Raw genomic sequence first — 20,012 nt, 5'->3', positions numbered from 1 at the left:
ATAAAACGCGGACACAATGAATGAGGGAGGAAAGAGAAATGGTACAACTGTAAAAGAAAGAAAAAAAACAGAGAGAGAGAGAGAAAAGGCAGCAGAGGCTGAATGTGAAGCTTAAACACACAAGGGAAAGGGGGAGGTGGGCTGGGCGAATTAACTTTCAGGACACTCTTGACACCCAGAAGCCAATCAGATTTTCATTAACTGGCAGAGGGACAGGCAAAGCTGGCACAAGCTAATTAACCTCTGGATCTCTTACTGCCAAAGGAACAAGGAGGGAAGTTCTGAGATGCCAGGAAAGAGGGGAAGAGAGGGGATGCCCTGAGCAGAGCCTTCAGGTTGGGGAAATGTGCGAGAGTTCAGAAGGGCCTGAAGCAGCTCTATATATGAAAAGGTGAGAGGAGTGGTTTAACCACAGTGTGTGTGTGTGTGTGTGAGAGTGTGTGTGTGCTGTATTCACACGAAGAGTATTAATCTGTGGACATACTGTATATTGTAAGAAAGCAGGTAATGAGCAACTCCACATTATCAATTATTTCCCGAAGCTGTAGCGGGAACAACATGAAGACTTGGAACCTTTAAAGACCATGAATGATGCAGCGATACCGAGTCCTGGCAGTTAATTAAGTCTCATATTTTGTCGAGCTGCGGAGGACTTTTTTTAGTCCAGTTTCTCTCGTAACAAAACACAAAGACACCCGATCAATTCGCTGATTTTTTTTTTTTTTTAGCTGAGGCCACAATGATTTTCATTCTCGATCAATAAGCAAATTACTTTTCTTTATGTGATCAATTATTTAAATTCCATATAAATTATCATTTTTAAATTTGTCTTTAGGTCTAATTGAAAACACTAGAACTCGAATCCCGCATCTTTAACTTTTATCTACATGTCCGTGTTTCCCCGTGATGATGTTGGCCCACAGTGTGTGTCGGTAACGTGTCTCACCGTTGAATGGTACCCTGGTAGAGGAGCTGGCCTCTGCGGGCGAAGTGCTCTTGGAGCGCGAGTTAAAGGGTGATTGTCTGAAGCACTCGTCCAGAAATGGACTGAAATGGAGAGACATGAAATAAATCACACAGCCTACTTACACGGCCATCAAACCAACCCAATATTCAAGCCATGTAATTACTGATCAGACATTGAACAAAAACACGTGTATTTACAGTCTATTTACAGACTTACCTGTTTATCCCCACCATGTTACTGTCTTTGTGGTTGTTGGCTTTGCTGACTTTTTCTGGAGAGAAAAACAATAAACCATACGTTTAGATATCTTTTCTGTCAAACCACTGTGCTCAAATTTGAGGGACCGGTGACAAGCTGTCCATTTAGGCTCAGTGTTAGTCGGCAAGTTTCCTAAAACGCCCCGTGGGTCGTAAGTCGCTGTCTGACAGTGACACAGAGATGAAACATGTGCAGAGATTTATCCAACATCCCAGACAATCTTAGTTTGACACATGAGCTGCTATTCAGAGGAATCACACAGATCAAGCCATCGGATGAATAATTAAACAGCGCTGTCCTAACTTTCCTTCTTGATCGGTTGTGACACAATCAGGACAACGGCAAGTGAACTTATGGCCAGACTGCCAAGTTAAGCTATGCTCACGTAAAGTGCAGGTTTGCCACAGCCAGTAGGGAGGCCACTGGCCATCTGGATTAGTGGGAGTTTCTCCAGCGGGTCTGCTGACCTTTGCGCCACGAGCTCGCCCAACAACACCAATTTGCAAGCATTTAAAAAAATTAAAAATAACAATGTGCACGGCTGCCCAGATATGCATTAGCCTACCCAGATGACACATGTGTTGGTGTACGGTCATGCTCTTGTATGATAATGTAGGGGGGGGGGGAAACAAAAACTGTCAACATTTTAGTATCTAAATCAACACCACTACTCTTGCACCTATGGACTCAAACCACAGCACAAGAGCTGAATCACCTTCAATAACATGAAGGTTGAAAAAGATGGGAATGTTTAATATTCGACTGTATTACACTGTATGCACACATTCCACACCAAAGTCTTCCTCCGGTGTTCAACTCAATTGAGATTTGCTGCATGGAAAGTTCACAGAATGTGACTCACAACACTTCCATATGTAACCAACCATTCAGTGACCACCTCTTGCCCAATGGATGCAGGCACCGTCACGCTGTACGAACCTGCTAATGCCTCATCAGTGCAACAATGAGACCACAGAATAAGTTATGCATTTACACATGAGTCTGAGGGGACAAGTAAACCCAGAAAGCCCCCCACAGTGTAACAGCTCACTGTTGGAGGTTAATGGTTCAGCTTTATCCTCTAATGTTTTACCCATCTGTAAATAGGCAGTTTAATACACTGAGTGACAAAGTAAACTCTTTAAACTGGCAAATATTTATTTGCCCCAAATTGTAAAAAGCCCCTCGCCCACAAACACAGCAAGGTGCTATTAATTTTTTTCCCACCGAGAAACTGTTTAGTAATAAGAAATATCAATATAAATGTACTAAAAGAGCAAAGATTCTTTTTTTCCCTCCTTAAAAGAAAAAAAAAAAAATCAAACCCTTGAGAATCCTACAGCACTACAGTACAGGAAATCTCTTAAAAGTAAAGCAAGAATTATCAAGTTGGACACTAGGTGCCCAGCAAATGTGCGCACGGATCATGGCCGTTTCAGTATTTGGCAGTAAAGAGCACTATACAAAATGCCTGAGAACGGAGCCATATGTGTGAGTTTCAAGGCAACGCATTGAAGTGAATTTCAAAGCTGCAATCATCTCGGTGTTCAGAGCGACCTTGCTACTGATGTGTCTCTGAGGTCCTACTGCTCTGGGTAATTCATATTGATTGCTCATTGTGTGACAGCAGCCCACTCTGTTCCAGTCCCCCTCACATTCAAGCCCAGTTCTAAGGCGGGCGGTCGTCGCTGTTGCCAGGCTAGTGATGGCCTGGCCTCCCTGGGTGGGCATACTCCGTACCCCCGCTGCCCTCCCTACCCTCCTTATCCTCAGCCACCCCCCGCCTTTGCTACAACCCACCACCACCACTACCAAAACCCACCCCCTACCCAAAACACCCTATTCCGTCACACTGCTCGCCAAGGACAGAGGTCTCTTTCCGCGTTGCCATGGAGATGCCGCACGGGAGAAATGTAAAGGGAGAGAAGGAAGGAGGGAGGGAGAGGAAGTGCAGGGGGAGCGTGTGCAGCCAAGTGTGCTTGAGCCGGCATGTCTGAAAACGAGTCGAGAGAGAGGGGGAGAGAGAGAGAGAGAGAGAGAGAGAGAGAGAAGAGGGGGCATTTGTGCAGACACCACTCCCCATGGGGCCTTGTGTGAGTGTGTAAAGGTGTGCAGGAGTGTGTGGGAAAGAACGATTGGCAATGTGTGAATTTGTGAATATGTGTGAGAGCAAGACGAGCAAAAAAGAATTTAAAAAAAAAAAAAAGGAAAAAGAAAGATTTACACAAGCTTGTGTCTCTGTACAGCATTTAAGAGATGCAATCAGAACCTGGATAGAGCCCTGGGTCCCAGCCCAGGGCTACAAACCTCATCTCTCACATACACACATGCACACACCTGGTTTTTCTCTGGGGGGCCATGAATACACGTCAGTGCTCTGTCTTCATCTAGCAATACAAACAGCTGTCTGCTGCTTCAATGTCACTTTCATGGCCATACAGGTAAAAAGCAGGAAGTCATTACATCCTGACTTTACTACAGAGCCACCAGAGGATGGAAATGGAAACATGTAGGTTTTATGGTCAAATATCACAAACTGTCCAAGGTTTACACCAGAGTGCTGAGGGGAGAAAAAAAAGAACATGATGCTCCTGTGTGTGTGTGTGTGTGTGTGTGTGTGTGTGTGTGTGTGTGTTGTAGATCTTCTATGGCTCAGTAAACAGTGAGTGACCAGCCTGAGGTAACATACCTGACAATTTAAACAATAGTTCAGAGGCCATTTTGACCGATATGTCTTGCGAGAAGAGATCTTTCTGGGGGCATGCCAACGTCTCGTGGAGGTTACTCATTGGCTCGCTCTTCTCACTCGCCCCTAAAGTGCTGAAGGCTAGCATGTGGGAGGCAGGTGGGGTGAGGTCTGCAGGTGGCGGGTCCACCTCCATGGGTTCTGCCTTTACCTTCACCTTCTGGTATTGGGCATCTTTGTTGTTCTCTGTGGAAAATAAGCAAACAAGGAGCAATTATTAGGGTTTCTTCAAAGAGATTCAACCAGCACACCCAAATATTTGTAGGTAAAGATTTCACTCTAGCTTACTGTGATACCGAAACCACAGAAAACCCTGAGCAATAACTTAATAAGAAAAATTAGCAGTATTATTACAATTATTATTGTATATTTTTAACTACATTAGTGCATACTTAATGAATTTTTAAGATTAAACAGAAACATACAGTACGCCATTTACATTAAACCATTGGTTCCAGTCAGTTTTGGAGTTACGACCCCTCATAATGATTCATATATACATGTATAGTTACTGTAGCAGGTTCATCCAATCATCCAATTACCTCTGATCATTTCAGGAAGCCCAGGAAAGTAAAACTTTCCTTAAAAACAAAAACAAAAGAACAGTCTCTCATTCCTCTTGAATAACATTATTCATCCTCAAATTTCATGATCATTTCCATTTTTCCACACCTCGCCTTATTTCAGATTTTAACATCACTACACCTGTCCTGTTTGCCTGCATTCCTCCAGCCAATCAGACCGGGGTCCTTAAACTAATTATAATTGATGGCCCTTGTTCTTGTATTCCAATTAATCCATCCTTATTGAACATTTTATAAAACTCTCTATTGTTAATTTGTCTAGACTTAGCGCAGTATAATATTACACTGCACTTTTTCAAGTAAACCTGACAACAGAACGGTGTAATTGCTGATGAAAGTGCTTCATTTGGCACATTTTTCCTCTAAAATTACCTAACAGACGTGATTACTCTGTTTAAGCAAAGTCTATTTTAAGAAAAGTAAAACCCTCCCTCTTCTATCTTTGAACATACTAAGTTAAATCAGTGATCCTGGCATTTCCTGACTTCAGAAGGCAAAAACAAAAAAGGTTTACACCACTCACTTCAATTGTTGTCAATCACTAACGATTAAAAATAAATAAATAAAGAAATCCAAATAGATTTGTAATGATCAGCATGATTACATTATGAAATTCTAGTTTATTTTCCCTGCCTGAATCACATTCACTTAACCGAGATTCCCTCCATACCCCACCCATCCCTTCTGCCCATCCTACCCCCACAGAGACCCTAAACCCCAGCAGGGGGGCATGCCGTTTTAAAAGAATCAAGTAAGACTTCAGTTTAAACTTCTTTAAAAAGGGGAAAAAACATTTAGTTAATTCAAATTTCACCATCTCACCAGAACAAAACACTCAAACTCTCCCTTCAGGTCCAAGTAAATTACGCATCCTGCATGCGTGTTTACAGATGTTGCATGAATGGAATTAAATCTAAACCAGCAGAAATCCGAATAACAGCCAAAGCATGAGAGCACTGGCTCTAAAGCTGAGCTGAGCCGGTTAGCATCTAGCTGTGTGATTATGAGGGCAAGAGGGCAGCGGGAGGTCATGCTGTCGCTTGAGGACAGCAGTCCATGTAGGTTTACTGAGGCAAGCAACAGAGACAGTAAAACCCTTTAAATGTTACCTAGGAAGCAATGCCTCTCTGTTTATGATGACACGTGTAATGTGCTCCCCTCCCCACCATCTCGCAATCAATGATGCAAAATGCTAAAGCAACCAATGACTTGTTTCTCGTGCAAGTTTAAAGAAGGGAGCAGCTAAAAATAGTCATGAGGGAGATGGCAGCTGTTAGGAATGTCCTGAACTGATCTAGACTCAAATTCCATCCATGGATGTTTAAAGAAAAATATGAAGAAACTGGGGTTACACAGAGCTATTTCAGTGTCACAAGCTCTCCAGTGGTCTTGATTGCTATATTTACCAGATTAAATGTACTTCTGAGTTCATTTTACAGCAGGTTTTTACTGTGCAGCTGCATAATGAGGAAAAATAAATAAGTAACTTAGATCCAAGACACAAAAACAACAACAAAACCCCCAAAAAAGAACAACATTGGGACATCCTTAAGCATCTGCAATTCCAAGATAGCTGATCTTTGACCAGAGTGATGGCAGGAGGCAGAGTCTCGGTGTGATGACAAACAGAAGCAAGACAAAGCAGTGGGGTTTATACAGTGCTGCTGACATGGCGACTCACACGATTAAAGGGATATACAAATTTGGCAGGACATCAGGAGCAGTGGGAGGCGTGGGGGAGGCTACAGGAGCAGGAGAGAAAGACAGGAGGGCAATAAAAGACCTGGGCTAACCCTGCCACCTCTCCTCTTACATTCTTTATCCGTCTGGTCAAAAAGGCCAACGTGAGACAAACACTGGTCCTGCATTAAAACTGAATTTACTAAATCCATGTGTATGCATACACTCCTGTGTTTATGTGCATGAAATACGTGCTACCAGCCCCTTGCCTCCTCCCTGAGGTCCAGGTGTCTGCTTTATTGGTAGTAGCCAGCATGTGGGGGACACTGACAACCATCAGCCCCACTAATCCCTTAATCAGGTGGCCAGAGTTGGCCAAGAGTAACCTCAGAGAGGCTGATGGAGAAGCACAGGAGAGGAGGAGGAGATAGAACGGAGGGTGGAGGGGGTAGGGGGCACTGCACTGTCAGGGTCAACCAAGGGACACTCGAGCCTTTACCATCAGATCTCCACCCTAGTGACAGAGGCTGCGTGAACTGATCTGCTGCAAAACAGATGAAATGCACCAATGTACCAGAGGATCATTCACGTGTTAGGATAAATATGCTTATAACTCAAAAAGCCATGACACAACGATCACATGATAACAGACGTAGCACATTTTAAAGGGCTTACTTCTCCAGGATGTCTGGATGGGCGATGTGCTCTCATGCAACCAAACATGTTCTGGTATCAGTGGTTAAGAAAGACCTATTTTCAGCCGTCATATAAATATGGACAAGTGCACACTTATCATTTGAGCATTAAATAACTACCTTAAATTATTTAAAATGCTGCAGCACTGTTTTTTTTTTTTTAAGTTGAGAGCGTGCCGTGCACTGCAGTAAATTTAGTTAATTTAGAAAAAACATGGACAGATTTTCTTTTCAATCAATCAACTGGTTGAAGAGTAGTCACAGTTTCAGTCCAACAATTTTGATTGGTCGAATTCATCCCTAAACATTTGATCTTAAACACGCCGACACTGAAAGGATCACATCACAGCAGGCTGGATGAAAAGTCTACCTGTCACCAAATAAAAAAATGAAAATGTGGCCTTACTCCCACATTGATAATAGCTATGGCTTTTTGGTTGGGGTCATGACCTAATGTTCTGAAGCCATAAAAAGCGGCCCTTACACTGTCTGAATCCAGCCCGTGCAAGAGCGCATGTGTGTGTGTGTGTGTGTGTGTGTGTGTGTGTGTGTGTGTGTGTGTGTGTGTGTGTGTGTGTTCCCCTCTAGTGCAGAAGCCTCCAGCTGCCATTACGCCACAGAATCAGGTCTGGAAAAATGTCTCAGTGTGCATGGTACGCACAAAAGAGACTGTGCCCTTTCTCAATAAATATCATAGCTTTTCTTTAGTGTCACTGTTGCTCCAGCACCACTATTTCAAGATGGGAACCAGACTACACAAAAATAGTAAAAGGAGTTTGTCACATCTGGGATATTTCCATTTCCATTAATATTCTATTTTTAAAACTTTCTGTGGCTAATTTCTTAGAGCTTCCTCCACTTTCCTGATGGTTTCCATGGCAGCATTTCATTAATTAATACAGTACTGTACAAAAGTCTCGAGCCACACCTCATTTCTTTATATTTTGCTCAAGGAGCCAAACTTTCTTGCATTTTTTTAAGTGGTCTTCAGCATTAGTTATCTGGGATTTCTTTGGACTCTCGCTGCTTCTTCACTCATTTTTTAATCCAGTCCTTGTAATGACCATTTTCAGAGAAATCTTTTTAAGTTTGTTTTGACCTATGAATCATTCAAGCATAAAAAATAAAATAAAATCGTCAAACACAAGGGATGAACCAATGTTGTGTCTACAGATCATAGGAAGCTTAGGAAAGAATTAATTTCAAGTTGGATCGTTGCTACTAGCAGCTTGTTTGAAAAATAAATAATCTGTTCCAGTTTGTTTAGATGAATCTCTGAAAAATGGTAAAGATGACACAGTTTGACAGACATTAAATAGAAGTTTTGCACCAACAATGTGACTCACAAAAACCTACTGGCAAAAACTTGATATTTCTCTGCATAGTGCGAGTGTGTCATTAAAAATGAAAATGGACAAGTGGAGGACAAGTGCACACCTAAAAAATTTAAAAAAAACTATGTACCGCAGATGGAACAGCAGTTAAACGCCATGTCTTTTAGGAATCAGAAGACTGACACAGGACCTGAAACATGGATCTAATTGTCAACGGCTTAATTTTTAGCATGGCAACGATCCCAAACACACTGCAAGTGCAGTAAAAGCATACCTGGATAGAGAAAAAAAACAACAACAAAACCACACAGTGGAACACCATCACTCATGGATCGGCTTCTCCAGAGCCTGAACCTCAACCTTATTGAAGCAGTGTAGGATCATCGAGACAGAACAGAATAAAAGGCAGCCAACGTCCAAAAGATTCACTTCAAGCTCGTGAGAATTGTACAGATTCTTTTTTTGTCTTTGCTAATACTACGCTGTATTTTCATTTTTTGTTTGCACATGTTTCAATAATTTACTGCACCTAATTCGTACATGTTTTTACACATTTTTGCAAGGAATTTGCAACTCAAAAGAAATTCAATGACTGATTTGAGACGTTTGCACAGTACTTTAAGTGTCCACTTCCTCTTGATACATGTCAAAATAACAGACACAAAGGTTGTGTCTATTTGCCATTTTCTGAAGGCTCAAGATCTTTTTTCAGTTCTTAAGAGCAGATGAAACAATTTCACAGACTTGCACATATCATTGTCGTTCCGAATCTTTTTAAAATAAGAAGTGGCCTTTTAGTTTAATTTGGGTTTAGTTTCAGTACTTCACGTCTTTGTGTCTCTGTTTTACCAGAGAAATGAAGCTGCAATGAAGTTGAGCGATAAAAATGTGCTTTGATTAGATCATATAAGAAGTGTTATAAGAGCAGCCATTCTGTGCAACTCTGAATGTATGCCCCATTACTACAAACATGTTATATTCTCATTCTCTCTTCCACATCTCCACTCAGTGTTTGAGTCAGACTGGAAGTGATTGGGATTTGTGTGATGTTCTGTTTTTAGTGATCACCTTTGGCCTCAGGTGTCAACTTGAATCTGTGTGGACCTGGGAGCCTGTTTTGCTGAGGATACACAGTGCACAGGTTGCACAATTACACTTGGATTAAAACACTCACACAGTCCAGTGATTTAATACATGCACAGTCAATTTACTGCACTACTTTGGTGCAATGAAAGCATAGGAATAAAAACTTTGAGTGACAGGCAGTGAGGGAGATAGAGAGGTAAAGAGGATGGGTAACGATAGGGAAAAATGTCAAACAGTGCTAGAATAGAAGAAGAAAAAAGAAGCACCCGAGGGTAACAGGGTAAAAAAAAAAAAAAAGCAAAGTGAGAAAGAAGAGCTGGAAAAGGACAGAAGGATGAGGAATAGCTAGAGCCTAAATGACAACCTCTCCACCTCTCCCCCTCCCGTTACCCAAGTCTACACTTCTCCCTGCTCTGTTATTCCACATCTCTCTCCATCCCTGCCCCCATCCCTCGCTCTCTCAATCTCTCTATTCTGCTGCTCTCCAGCCGACCTGCTCAGACAGGGGTGAAGAGTTCAGGCGCTTCAAAGGCTGCAGTGTAGAGACTGCATGTCATGTGGGAGCCACAGCAGCCTTGCCTGCAGACTTCACAGACAGCTGCTGCTACAATTGATCCTCGACCAGCCAGTGTGCAGTAGTTCAGGCTTCCAACGGTTGCATACTGCAGCTACATCTGACTCTGGAGCAGCGTGCTTGATATACAGCCCATAAGTAGCCAGATAGGGCCTTTGCGAAGTACTCCTAAACAAAAACATTGGACACAAGCCAGAGCTGAGGTAAGGATACTAAAGCCTTATCATACAAAGGTCAGGACAAAAGGTGCCAAGTGATTTCCTCTGTAATTTTGTCAATCACTGCTGCATATATTACCAGGCACTCAGGAAGCAAACACATCCAGCAAGGGGCAAAAGGAATCAACTCTGCATTTCTGTAAATAGAACTTATAGGCAGTGATGAGGAGCCAGTGAGACAGAATATGGAAGTAGGAAGGCGGGAGTAGGAGAGGTCAGCGAGCGGCCACACTGAGGAGGCACAGTGAGGACACTGCCAGAACAGTGTAGAGCTTAATATAAAGTAATACCGTACAGTAATGCCAGTGTTTTGAATTAGAATGAGGTGCTTAGGCATTACGCTGTGATAGGTTATATTGAGTAAACAGTGAATCCTTTTACGTGCAAGTGACGAGAAAAATTACAATCGCATTTACTTATTTGCTAGAAAGAGGAAAGGTTTTAAATATTTAACATTCTTTACATCCAAACCAAAGCTGGGATTCATTCAAATTACCTCATCTTTTTAAATAAAAGGTATTTATGTTTGTATCTAATATGCATTATAACAAAATGAATATTATACTGATCAGACATGTAAGTAAATAAACAAATGACGGATTTTTTTTGTTGTGTGGGGTTTTTTTTTTTTAATGTATGTAGGTGTAGAGGATGCTTTATTTTCTAATGATCCCTTTAACAGGATAACATTGATAGTTAAAAGAATTCCCAGGCTGTACCCAGGCTCTCGCCCTGTAAACACTCAGGCTTTTGGGGGTGGCAGACAGTGGCACTGTATGTGGGCCATATTGGACCCAAGTCAATGGCAAATTATGACACAAATGTAAATACTTGTATCGTAGCCTTTGTCACATTTCAGTCACCAATAAAATGGCTTACTGTATTTATTGAGAGTTTCTTTTTATGATTTTCTGGGAAATCATAATACAACATTGTTGCTCTTATTTTGAAGGACTGCTATTTCTAACTTAAATTAGCATGTCTGCATGAAAATGCAGATTCTCTCTAAATGCGCTGGAAAAATGGAGAAAAAACAAACAAACCCTAAAACAAAATAAAAAGATTAATGCACAACCTATATTTTTTAACAAGACTTGGACTTGTAATTATTTATTGACTGAAGTATGAGGTGAAAGCGTGTACTTTGTTTGTGGAGAGCAGATTGCCGTGTCTGAATCATCTCATGAGGCTAAACATGACAAGTACATGCTTGGATAGGCTCATGCTGAAATAGGACAAACAGGATGGTGTTACAACAGATGGAGGTCCAAATCTGACAGGGAAAAATGTTGGACTTTAGAAACTGATACAAGATAAAGTGACTGAAATATCACCTGAAAGGTGTAAGCAACTGCTAAGAATTAACCACATGGAAATTGATTACTAAATTAGTTTACTTAATCAGAGCAAGAACACCAAATCACAGACAGTTTGCTTTACTTTTGAACTAGGATGAGACTGAACATGGTGACACAGGCTACCACACAGCTGTCAGGTAGCTCATCGAGGTGCCATTAAAGAGAGAAAGAATATGGGACCTGAGAGCAGAAATTTGAGAGTTTTATGAGAAGAAAAGTAATAGAGCTCTCTGAAAGGAAGGCAGACGTTGCACTTGTTGTTGTGACTGCCCCTTGCTTTTCTACTCATACAATGAACCAAATTTTAAATAGTTTAAGCCTAAAACAGACTAGATTTCCCACTTAAAACTACAAGCAAAATAGCAATAGCATAGAGTCATTGAAAGAAAATACGCATTTTATTCAAAACTGTTTTTGGGAATGTTGAATAAATAGTGAAACAATGTTGGCATTTTTAGTACGCCCATTTCACATTCTCATTACAAAGTGTAACATCTACTTTTACAGTAACAGTAGCAGCTTATAAGAAGATAACTTAATATAAATTAATATTGAGCACAACTGAGTTCAGCTTTATGTAGTCTTCCACAACAGTTTCTCAAGTGGTCTCTTACGAAAATGAATTGCCCGCCCCTAGTCTAAGAAAATGTATGAATGAACAATTTGTTTCCCTAAAAATTGATGTGCTAAAAAAAGGAGAAAAAAAGAATCCATACATTCAGCTATTTCAATATCTCTGTGGGTACAATTATAGTTTAGAAAGGTCCAAAAAGTCTTGTAAGAAAAACCCCCCACAGCAGATCAGCCCATGTAGGAAACTGCCAAAAAAGAAAGATTGTCCATGGTGTGTATTACATTTTTCACATAACCAACCAAACTGATTCTAACCAGAAGAGAAGCGGGATGATCTAGAGGAAGATAAGTAAACCAGAGTCTCCATATCTGAGGCTGGCCGTTAAAAAGAAGAGCATACACTCAAACTTTCCAAACTCTGACTCAAAGGTCAGCATGCTGGACTGTTTAATGAAACTGCCAGTCGATGACCTGTGAGGCATCTGTTTCTTTTAACAGAATAATAATCCTAATCTCCACAACAGAAAAACTACCAACAAAAGGAGGGTTGTGAAAGAACTGAATGAAAGCCCAGATGTGTAGTACATGGACAAAAATCCTGAAACACATCACCAGTGAAGAAATTCTGCAGAAAAAAACATCTGTTGACATTTTAGTTAAAGAGGAAAAACGGAAAAAGTCCTTTGTGAGCTGTATCCATGTATGTAATCAAAGAGGATAAAAAGCTTGCTTGTCAAAATGAGATTTTCATTGGATTAAAAAAAAATAAAATAATGAACTGTTTGTTCGTTTCCACAAAACCATAGTTGAAATATTTTATCACTGAAAAATGATTTCTTCCAGGTAAACAAATCCACAACCTTCTTTAAGTTCCACATTTGTGGTTAAACATTATCATGTTATTGTAGCTGCTGCATTTGAGATAATCGTGTCAAGTCCATTAATTAGGAAGCCAGGTGAAGCTGACTGTTAATTATCAATGAATTAGATCTGCCGCTACTACTGGAAAAAAGCTGAAAAGGCTTCTTTTTTATTATTTAACATTCAGTTAATTGATACTGCTACACAGATGAAAAAGCCCAACCTTACAGCTTTTAAAATCACAGCGACCCCTCTATCAAAGAGGTGGACCACCAAACCAGGGGAATTGCCAGCAAATATTAATAGCTAAAATTGAATGGACATCGGAACAGGCTCCAGTGTGATGCATTTGTCCCTTTTCCTGCAGAGTGAGTGCATACAGTCTGGCTTTCTATAACAACAACAATAAAACTAACCTCATATGTTAAAAGGGTGTTGCTGTCAACTGCTCGCTCTAAATCTTTCTGCTCCTTAGTGGTCAAAATTGCTTAATGCAACTTTTATTAGCAAAGTAACGAGCACTAGAGAGGGGAGAGGGCCCGTAAAATGTCCTCGGAGATGCAAGGCCTGTTCCTAAGAAAAAAAAAAAAAAAAGAGTTAAGTGAGTACAGTGTGATTTCACACCTATGGTGAGGGTGGCTGGATGGTGAGTGGGAGGCACGGCTGTTACCCACACGATGCCAGTCTGCCAGGGCACCACCTAGGGCCCTACATCGCCCCCCCTTTTCTCCCCCTCCCGTCCTGTGACGCCATGTTCCCCTTGCCCTGCAACACCAGTGCCCATCTGCTAGGACACGTTAGCCGCTGGCGCCAGGGACTATTTAGCCTGGCGTAATTAGCCCCCAGACACCAGCAGCCTGGTTTTTAAACAGATGTGGGGGAGGTAGCACTAGCAAGGCGACTATATACGACCAACAAATGTTTGATAAGGATGAGAGAGGAAGAGGGAGAGAGAGCGCGAAGAGAAGATGTGACCTAGTTAAAGGGATGATGCAACTTATGTTACAGCACAATGGGCAGTAATGATGACAACCCTACTTGCTCTGACTGTCCAATGCCATGGTCGAGGAAAGCCGAGCAGATGAAATTTAATTAGGCTGTGTCCATTTGCTGTACTGACATACAAGTATGTGGAAATAAACACTTTAACAGACAGACAAGGATGTTTTAACCTAAAATACCGATGCGTTTTCCTTATTCCGAGTACCCTCACTGGCTTATTGTGTACTTGGCCTGACCTTTAACGAGGGACAGAGAAAGGTTACAGTGCAGATGCCCTTGAACCTCATGATCGTAATCACACGTGACTGTAACGGCAATGACCTTTACCCGCTTCCCTCCCCTCCTCCTCCTCACCATCTTTTTCCTCCCTTCCTCCACACCCCCCAGGGTCATTTGAGGGTCCAGACTCTTGTCAAGGCTGTCACTCTAGACAGCCCTCTCCATCTACCGCCCCCACTGTTGCCATGGCAATGGACGGCACTGCGCTCCGAGGACTGTGTGAGGGGGCAGAGGGAGCCAGCGGACGGATGAACGCTGCAGCATCTTTCCCTAACCTAGGTCAACCTTGCAGAGCTAGTGTAAGTAACGGGAGGGGATAAATGCTGGTCATGCCGCTTGAAGCCCAAATAAACTGTCAGGATAACGTCAGCACAGGGACGGGAAAGAGCAGTGATGAAACAAAGAGCACAGGTAGAGGGAGTACAGTGAAGGAATTATATAAAGCCCATAAGCATTGTCTCAATTTCTCTGTTTACACTCACGGGCCAATCATGTAATCCCTGTCTTCTGCAAAGACATGCACACACACGGAAACGTGACCTGGGGGCAGGCACTGGAGCAGCACACGTGTACTATCACAGAGCTCCCAGCCAGCATGAGTCACTGTGAACACCAGTCGACCCAGAGAGAACAATGGCAACCGGTGTGTGTGAGGGTGTCTGTCAAGCGTGCACGTACTGGCACAGGATGAAGAGCCACGGATGGAGCAACACCCCACTGCGCCACCGTCAGACAGCCATTTGTTTTCTTTGTGTGGATGCATACTTGCACGAGTGTGCCACACTGTACGTTTTATGATTGCACCGCCTGTCTTCCTCTTATACTTGTAAAGGAAAAACAATTGCGCTGTACACATAATGTGAGCACTGCAATTAAGCAATCAATAAGGAAAGAATCACTCTGCTCATATGTAGTTGGAAAAGCTAGCTGTTTCGGTGCATACTTCAGCCTGTTTCATTCCTGACTGCCTGAGAGACGCACTCCAGCAGCCCACAGTGGACAAACACCTGTCCATAACACACTTGAACCGGACCTGGCATTCAGTAGAGATTCTGATGCAGGTTTAAAAAAAGCACCTGCTCTAACACTTTATTTAGCCCGTGATACAAACCGTATAGTACGTTGAAAACAATGATTGCATTTATGTAATGCTAAGCGCAGAAGCAGCAGCGCACACACTCCGAAAGAAGGAATCAGGTTTGCATCTTCTGCTTCCTTGGGCAGGGAACCAGAAGAGGCAAAGGCTAAATCATGCTGCAATGCATGATGTCAGAGCGGTCCGCACAGGTTGAGACGTGGTTCATGTCAAAACTCTTGCTCTTAAACTGCCTGACATGGAACAAGGAGCAAGTCAGGGTTGAGTTTAAGTTCAACAATGCAAGCAAGGTTATATAATATTATATAATTTGCCATTTGCTGGCCTTGTTTTGGGGGACATCAGAGCAGAAGACACTAAACAAAATAAAAGTGAAACAGAAGCTTCAAAAAAACAAAGACAATTATCCCCCTGCAGGTCCGTAATACTCTCCTCAGTTTTAGCTTGGGTTTTATGTCAGTCAGCGTCTTAACCTTTGGCCTACATCTAACCTCCAAGCTGATCTGGAACATAAACAGCCAAATGGTACAATAAATAACAAGATAACAGTGCGTGACCTGTTCTTTCCTAGAACTACTTGCAGTGGTGACCGTTCTTTTAGATATGTATGTTTGCAGAAACTGCTTTGTTGAAACTCACGAAATACAGTGCAAGAATTCAAAATATATATTGAAGACCACAGAGTTAGTGTTTTGCATAGATTTAAGGGCACAGAACTGTGCCAATTGTTGCAAAGACCGATCTGAGAGCTATAAAGCTCATTTTGCATTTCTACAGTTCTATAGATAAGCAGATAGTCTACCTGAAAGCTTAATCAGCAGCTCAGAGGCGACCTTAACGTTGATATCCTGGCTCAGCAAGCTGTTCTTAGCCATGGGGCTTCCTTCTCTTGGTTTCAGCGACCCTGGGCGATCTGTGGCTGCTGCAGCCACCGTTGGCCCGTCTGGGCTGAAAGTCGTAGGGAAGCTTGGCTGGATCTGGCTCTGGGACTGGGAGGATGGTCTCGGGCTCAGTGCTTCCTCCACTTTGGGCTCTTCCTTCAGTTGGAACGGAGATTTGAGTGTCTCCCTCTGATTGGCCGCTGGAGTCAAGAAGACGAAAGAGATCAGAGGGAAAAGTGATTATCCAAAGAAGGCCATGACCAAAACACCTGACATGCATTTCATAAGCTGAAGTCACTTACGCAGCACTGTGAAAATGTAAAAAAAACAAATGAATGACAACATTTTCCACAATGGGATATCACAGGTCATACTGGCCAACAGTTGGCGCGATATGGGGGGAAAAACCCAGGGCGCAATCTTATGATCTCATTTCGTCTTAAGGGTATCCACAACAAATTCAGAATTCCTCCTCTCTTTCTTTTCTACCTCACAGAGCCTTTCCCTCTCCCCAACCCATTCATTTCTGTGCATATTATTCTCAACCTTAAGTCTGGATTCCTCGTTTCCTTTTGCATTTGACATCATCTGAATCCCCTTCATGAGGGGACATGAAATAATTGGACATGAAATAATTCCAGCAGTTCTGATAGCAATCAGCCGAAGTCTTATCTGCCATCTTTGCTGTGTGTAGCCTAGGTTAGGGATTGAACTGTCACATGGATCCCTCTGCTCTAAAGTCATCTTCAAGAGAAACTGGGCCACATCTAATCCGCCTTAGATGAATAATTAATAATTAGACATGGAGCAACTTCCGATAGCCGCCAAGAAAAGAACAGCAGGGCAAGCGCCTCTCTTTGTGTCTCTGAGCACATTCCACTACTCCCTGTGCTAAAGCGAAGGTTTTTACAGGTTATGGCTCAGAAAAATGGTTGAAATAAAAACTGCTTTAACACATACAAAAAAGAAGAGCTAAAAATATTGCCAAAAATATACCATACTGTTAGTGGAAAGACACGTCACGTCTGTTTAATACAGGGCTGTGGGAACAGAAGGTTAAAGGATACCACTGTCTACCAATTAAGTGCAGGTGCACTATACCATTTTTCAGAAAGAACGCGAGTACTGAGGACTTTTTTAACAAATAGATTATTGTGCAATGTCACAAAACTTCAGTTACTTAAATTTAAGTCACACTGTTTGGCCACAAAATTAAAAACCACTTCCTCTAGATCCCTCACTGAACCTTTTTATGTCACTAGAGCCATTTTCATTTCCAAATATAGTTTTGTTCTTCTTCTTTTTTTTAACTATGTCAAATGATTCAAAAATGCACTGCACAATATTCGTTTGATTTATGAGGACACAATAACTTGAAAACTTACAAAGCCTTCTGGACTTAATTGGACGTATTAAAGGATCAAATTCCCCCGCTGTTGCATGAAGTGAAAAAGCCGAGTTTACATGCTCTTTGATCTTGTTTATTCAAAATCTAAAGAGATCAGCCCATGTGACTTGTGAACACTATCTGCAATAGTGGCATTGTGATGTGGGGCAAATTCATATGCGAGTCAAGAAGCAGCTTCGTTGCTATGATAACCAAACATGACAGAAGTTACAAAAATAAAGTTGGTATATACCGGTAATGTTATTTTTACCCCATAGCAACATGACTCATTTGTAGAAGGACATCACTGCAATCTGCAATAAATCAATTTGCGAGCGCTCCAGCAGACACCACGGTTGAGTACCTGCTAAGGAGCTATGCAGGTATCACTAGTTCAACTTCATAATTAGCCACACCAAATTTGGCTTTCCATTTTTCCATTTGAATGCTAATACTGTTTGACTGTGCTAATGTCAAGTGGTGCAGCGACAAACACATCTTCACATCTACTGGCACAACCCCTGACACTTGTACAGTTTGAAACAGCTTGTACATCCTAGCATGGACACTCAATCTGCAACACACACACAAACACACACAGAGCATGGCTATAAGAGAGGCTATCACTCTTGGACAGACTGCTGTCCAGTCTCCTCTGGCCCCAGCAGAGATCTGCTCCGCTCCTCACCCGATCGTCTCACCTAACATCTCTAACCGCCACAGGCCTGCCGCCCCCTGCCCACATCATCAATCTGCGCTGGCCCCGGCCCCTCTGATTAATGATGATCTATGCCGGAGGGATAGAGGGCTCAGGGACAGGGGATACAGGGCAGGGAAAGGGGACAGGTGCTGGCGTTCTGACCACCCATGTGATGTTGTGATGCCACAGTGCCACACAATGGCAGGGCTGGGCTTGCAGTTCAAGAGGCTGAGAAGGAACAGGGTGAGCAGCAGCAGGGAGGGGAGGGGGACATGGGGGTGGGGCGATGACCTTCAAGTTCAGGGGGGCAGTGGCGCAGGGTCGCACATGGCACCAGCTGGAAATGTCATGCTGTCAGATGTCAGCGGGCAGGCTAAGTATAACCTGGTCAGCACCTGGAAGGACGTCCTCTAATTAGAAGCGTGTTGGGCCATGTCGGATCAGACAGGGACAGCACACTTGGTCAGCGCCTTACAAACACAGATTAAACAAAAACTCACATTTAACCATACTTTGTGTTGCCGTTTGCTTCGTCATGCTGCGTTCAAACCCCGGGCAGTCGCTGCGCTTAAACCACTGACAAATAAATACTAAACGCAAGCTCGGATTCTCGAATCCTTCTCCTCGGCGGCCTCATGAGAACAAAAACAACTCCAGGACATGCACTCACACACAAAGTCACACCACTCCTGTGACCTTTTGGATTGCTATAAATAGAGCGCATTTCCACTCAGAATCTATGTTACAGATCCCAATGAATAATTTAGTAGCCTAATCCAGTAGGCAAGTTTTTTGTTTTTTACTCCTCTGAGCTGATGGCTCAAGAACAAAAAAAAAAAAAAAAAAAAAAAAAAAAAAAAGGCAGCGCAGAGCACCAACAGGAACTATTCGGCCAACAACACCACCAAGCTTACACTTTTGGCCTTTTGTCTGTCAAAATTCACAATCACAATAGCATCATGAGCATCCAGTCCCTGGCAGATCATTCTGTGAAGTGAGCACAGATTCGCGGAGGAGATGGGCATCTCTGGGTGACTGGGCTTCGCTTATGTGAGTTTCGTGACTGTGTGTGTGTCTGTGCATGTGCGCACCAATGTCCAGTGTCAGCTCCCTGCGCTGGTTCTAGCTCAGGTTTGACGATGCTATCAGTTTGTCTCCGTGTTATCACACCCTTCTGACACCTGCCACCAACGCTACTTCCATCGCCGTTCTCCTGCCCGTTTCTCTCCCCCTCGCTACGCTTCTCTCTTGAGCCTCATCTGTCTCACTGCCAGGCGCTTGTCCACTCCACCTCACCTCTAGCTCCGTGGCCAGGGCTGCCGTCAAATAACTTCATTAGCTTTCCACCTCTGTCACGCCGGCCTGCTCCCCCTCTGACAATTGGCTGCTGTTTTTTTTTTTTTTTTTCTTCAGAGAAGAGGAGGAAGAAAAAAAAAAGCACAGGGCTACATGGGGCAGGTTGAGAACCCAACAAAAGCTGACAGTGTGCTAGACACCGGACAGTGATACTGATGGCTGCAGTGGGGATGTATGGACCAGAGGTCACACACAAAAGACCTGCCTGTATCTGCTCATGCAGAGCTGGAAAGCAGGGGACACATACGATTAAATCTAGACATTCTTAAAAGAAGGGAATCAAAAAGACTCTGTCATGAGAAGTTCCCAAAAAAATGGCTTACAGAATCTTTCCTGCATACTTTTTTCCTTCAATATGCATAAATACACACAAAAAA

General features: G+C 42.7%; 1 protein-coding gene across 3 annotated transcripts in view; it reads right to left on the bottom strand.

Moving 5' to 3' along the window:
• Nucleotides 1-20,012, bottom strand: part of znf827 (zinc finger protein 827) — a 113,189-nt gene that overhangs the window by 22,630 nt on the left and 70,547 nt on the right. For all 3 annotated transcript variants that reach the window (XM_085276559.1, XM_085276560.1, XM_085276561.1), the window contains 4 exons: nucleotides 16,114-16,392; nucleotides 3,915-4,157; nucleotides 1,184-1,238; nucleotides 947-1,047 (listed from right to left, as the gene is read on the bottom strand). In XM_085276559.1, coding sequence (XP_085132685.1) covers nucleotides 947-1,047; nucleotides 1,184-1,238; nucleotides 3,915-4,157; nucleotides 16,114-16,392 — 678 coding nt within the window. The remainder of the gene's footprint in view (nucleotides 1-946; nucleotides 1,048-1,183; nucleotides 1,239-3,914; nucleotides 4,158-16,113; nucleotides 16,393-20,012) is intronic.

This window comes from Mchenga conophoros, linkage group LG6, assembly GCF_057382185.1.
Source record: "Mchenga conophoros isolate Kocher_MC1m ecotype Shallow Benthic linkage group LG6, M_conophoros_male_GT1.1, whole genome shotgun sequence".
Taxonomy (NCBI): Eukaryota; Metazoa; Chordata; class Actinopteri; order Cichliformes; family Cichlidae; genus Mchenga; species Mchenga conophoros.
Note: the sequence above shows the minus strand (reverse complement) of the source record. Positions and strands in the feature narration are given on the sequence as shown.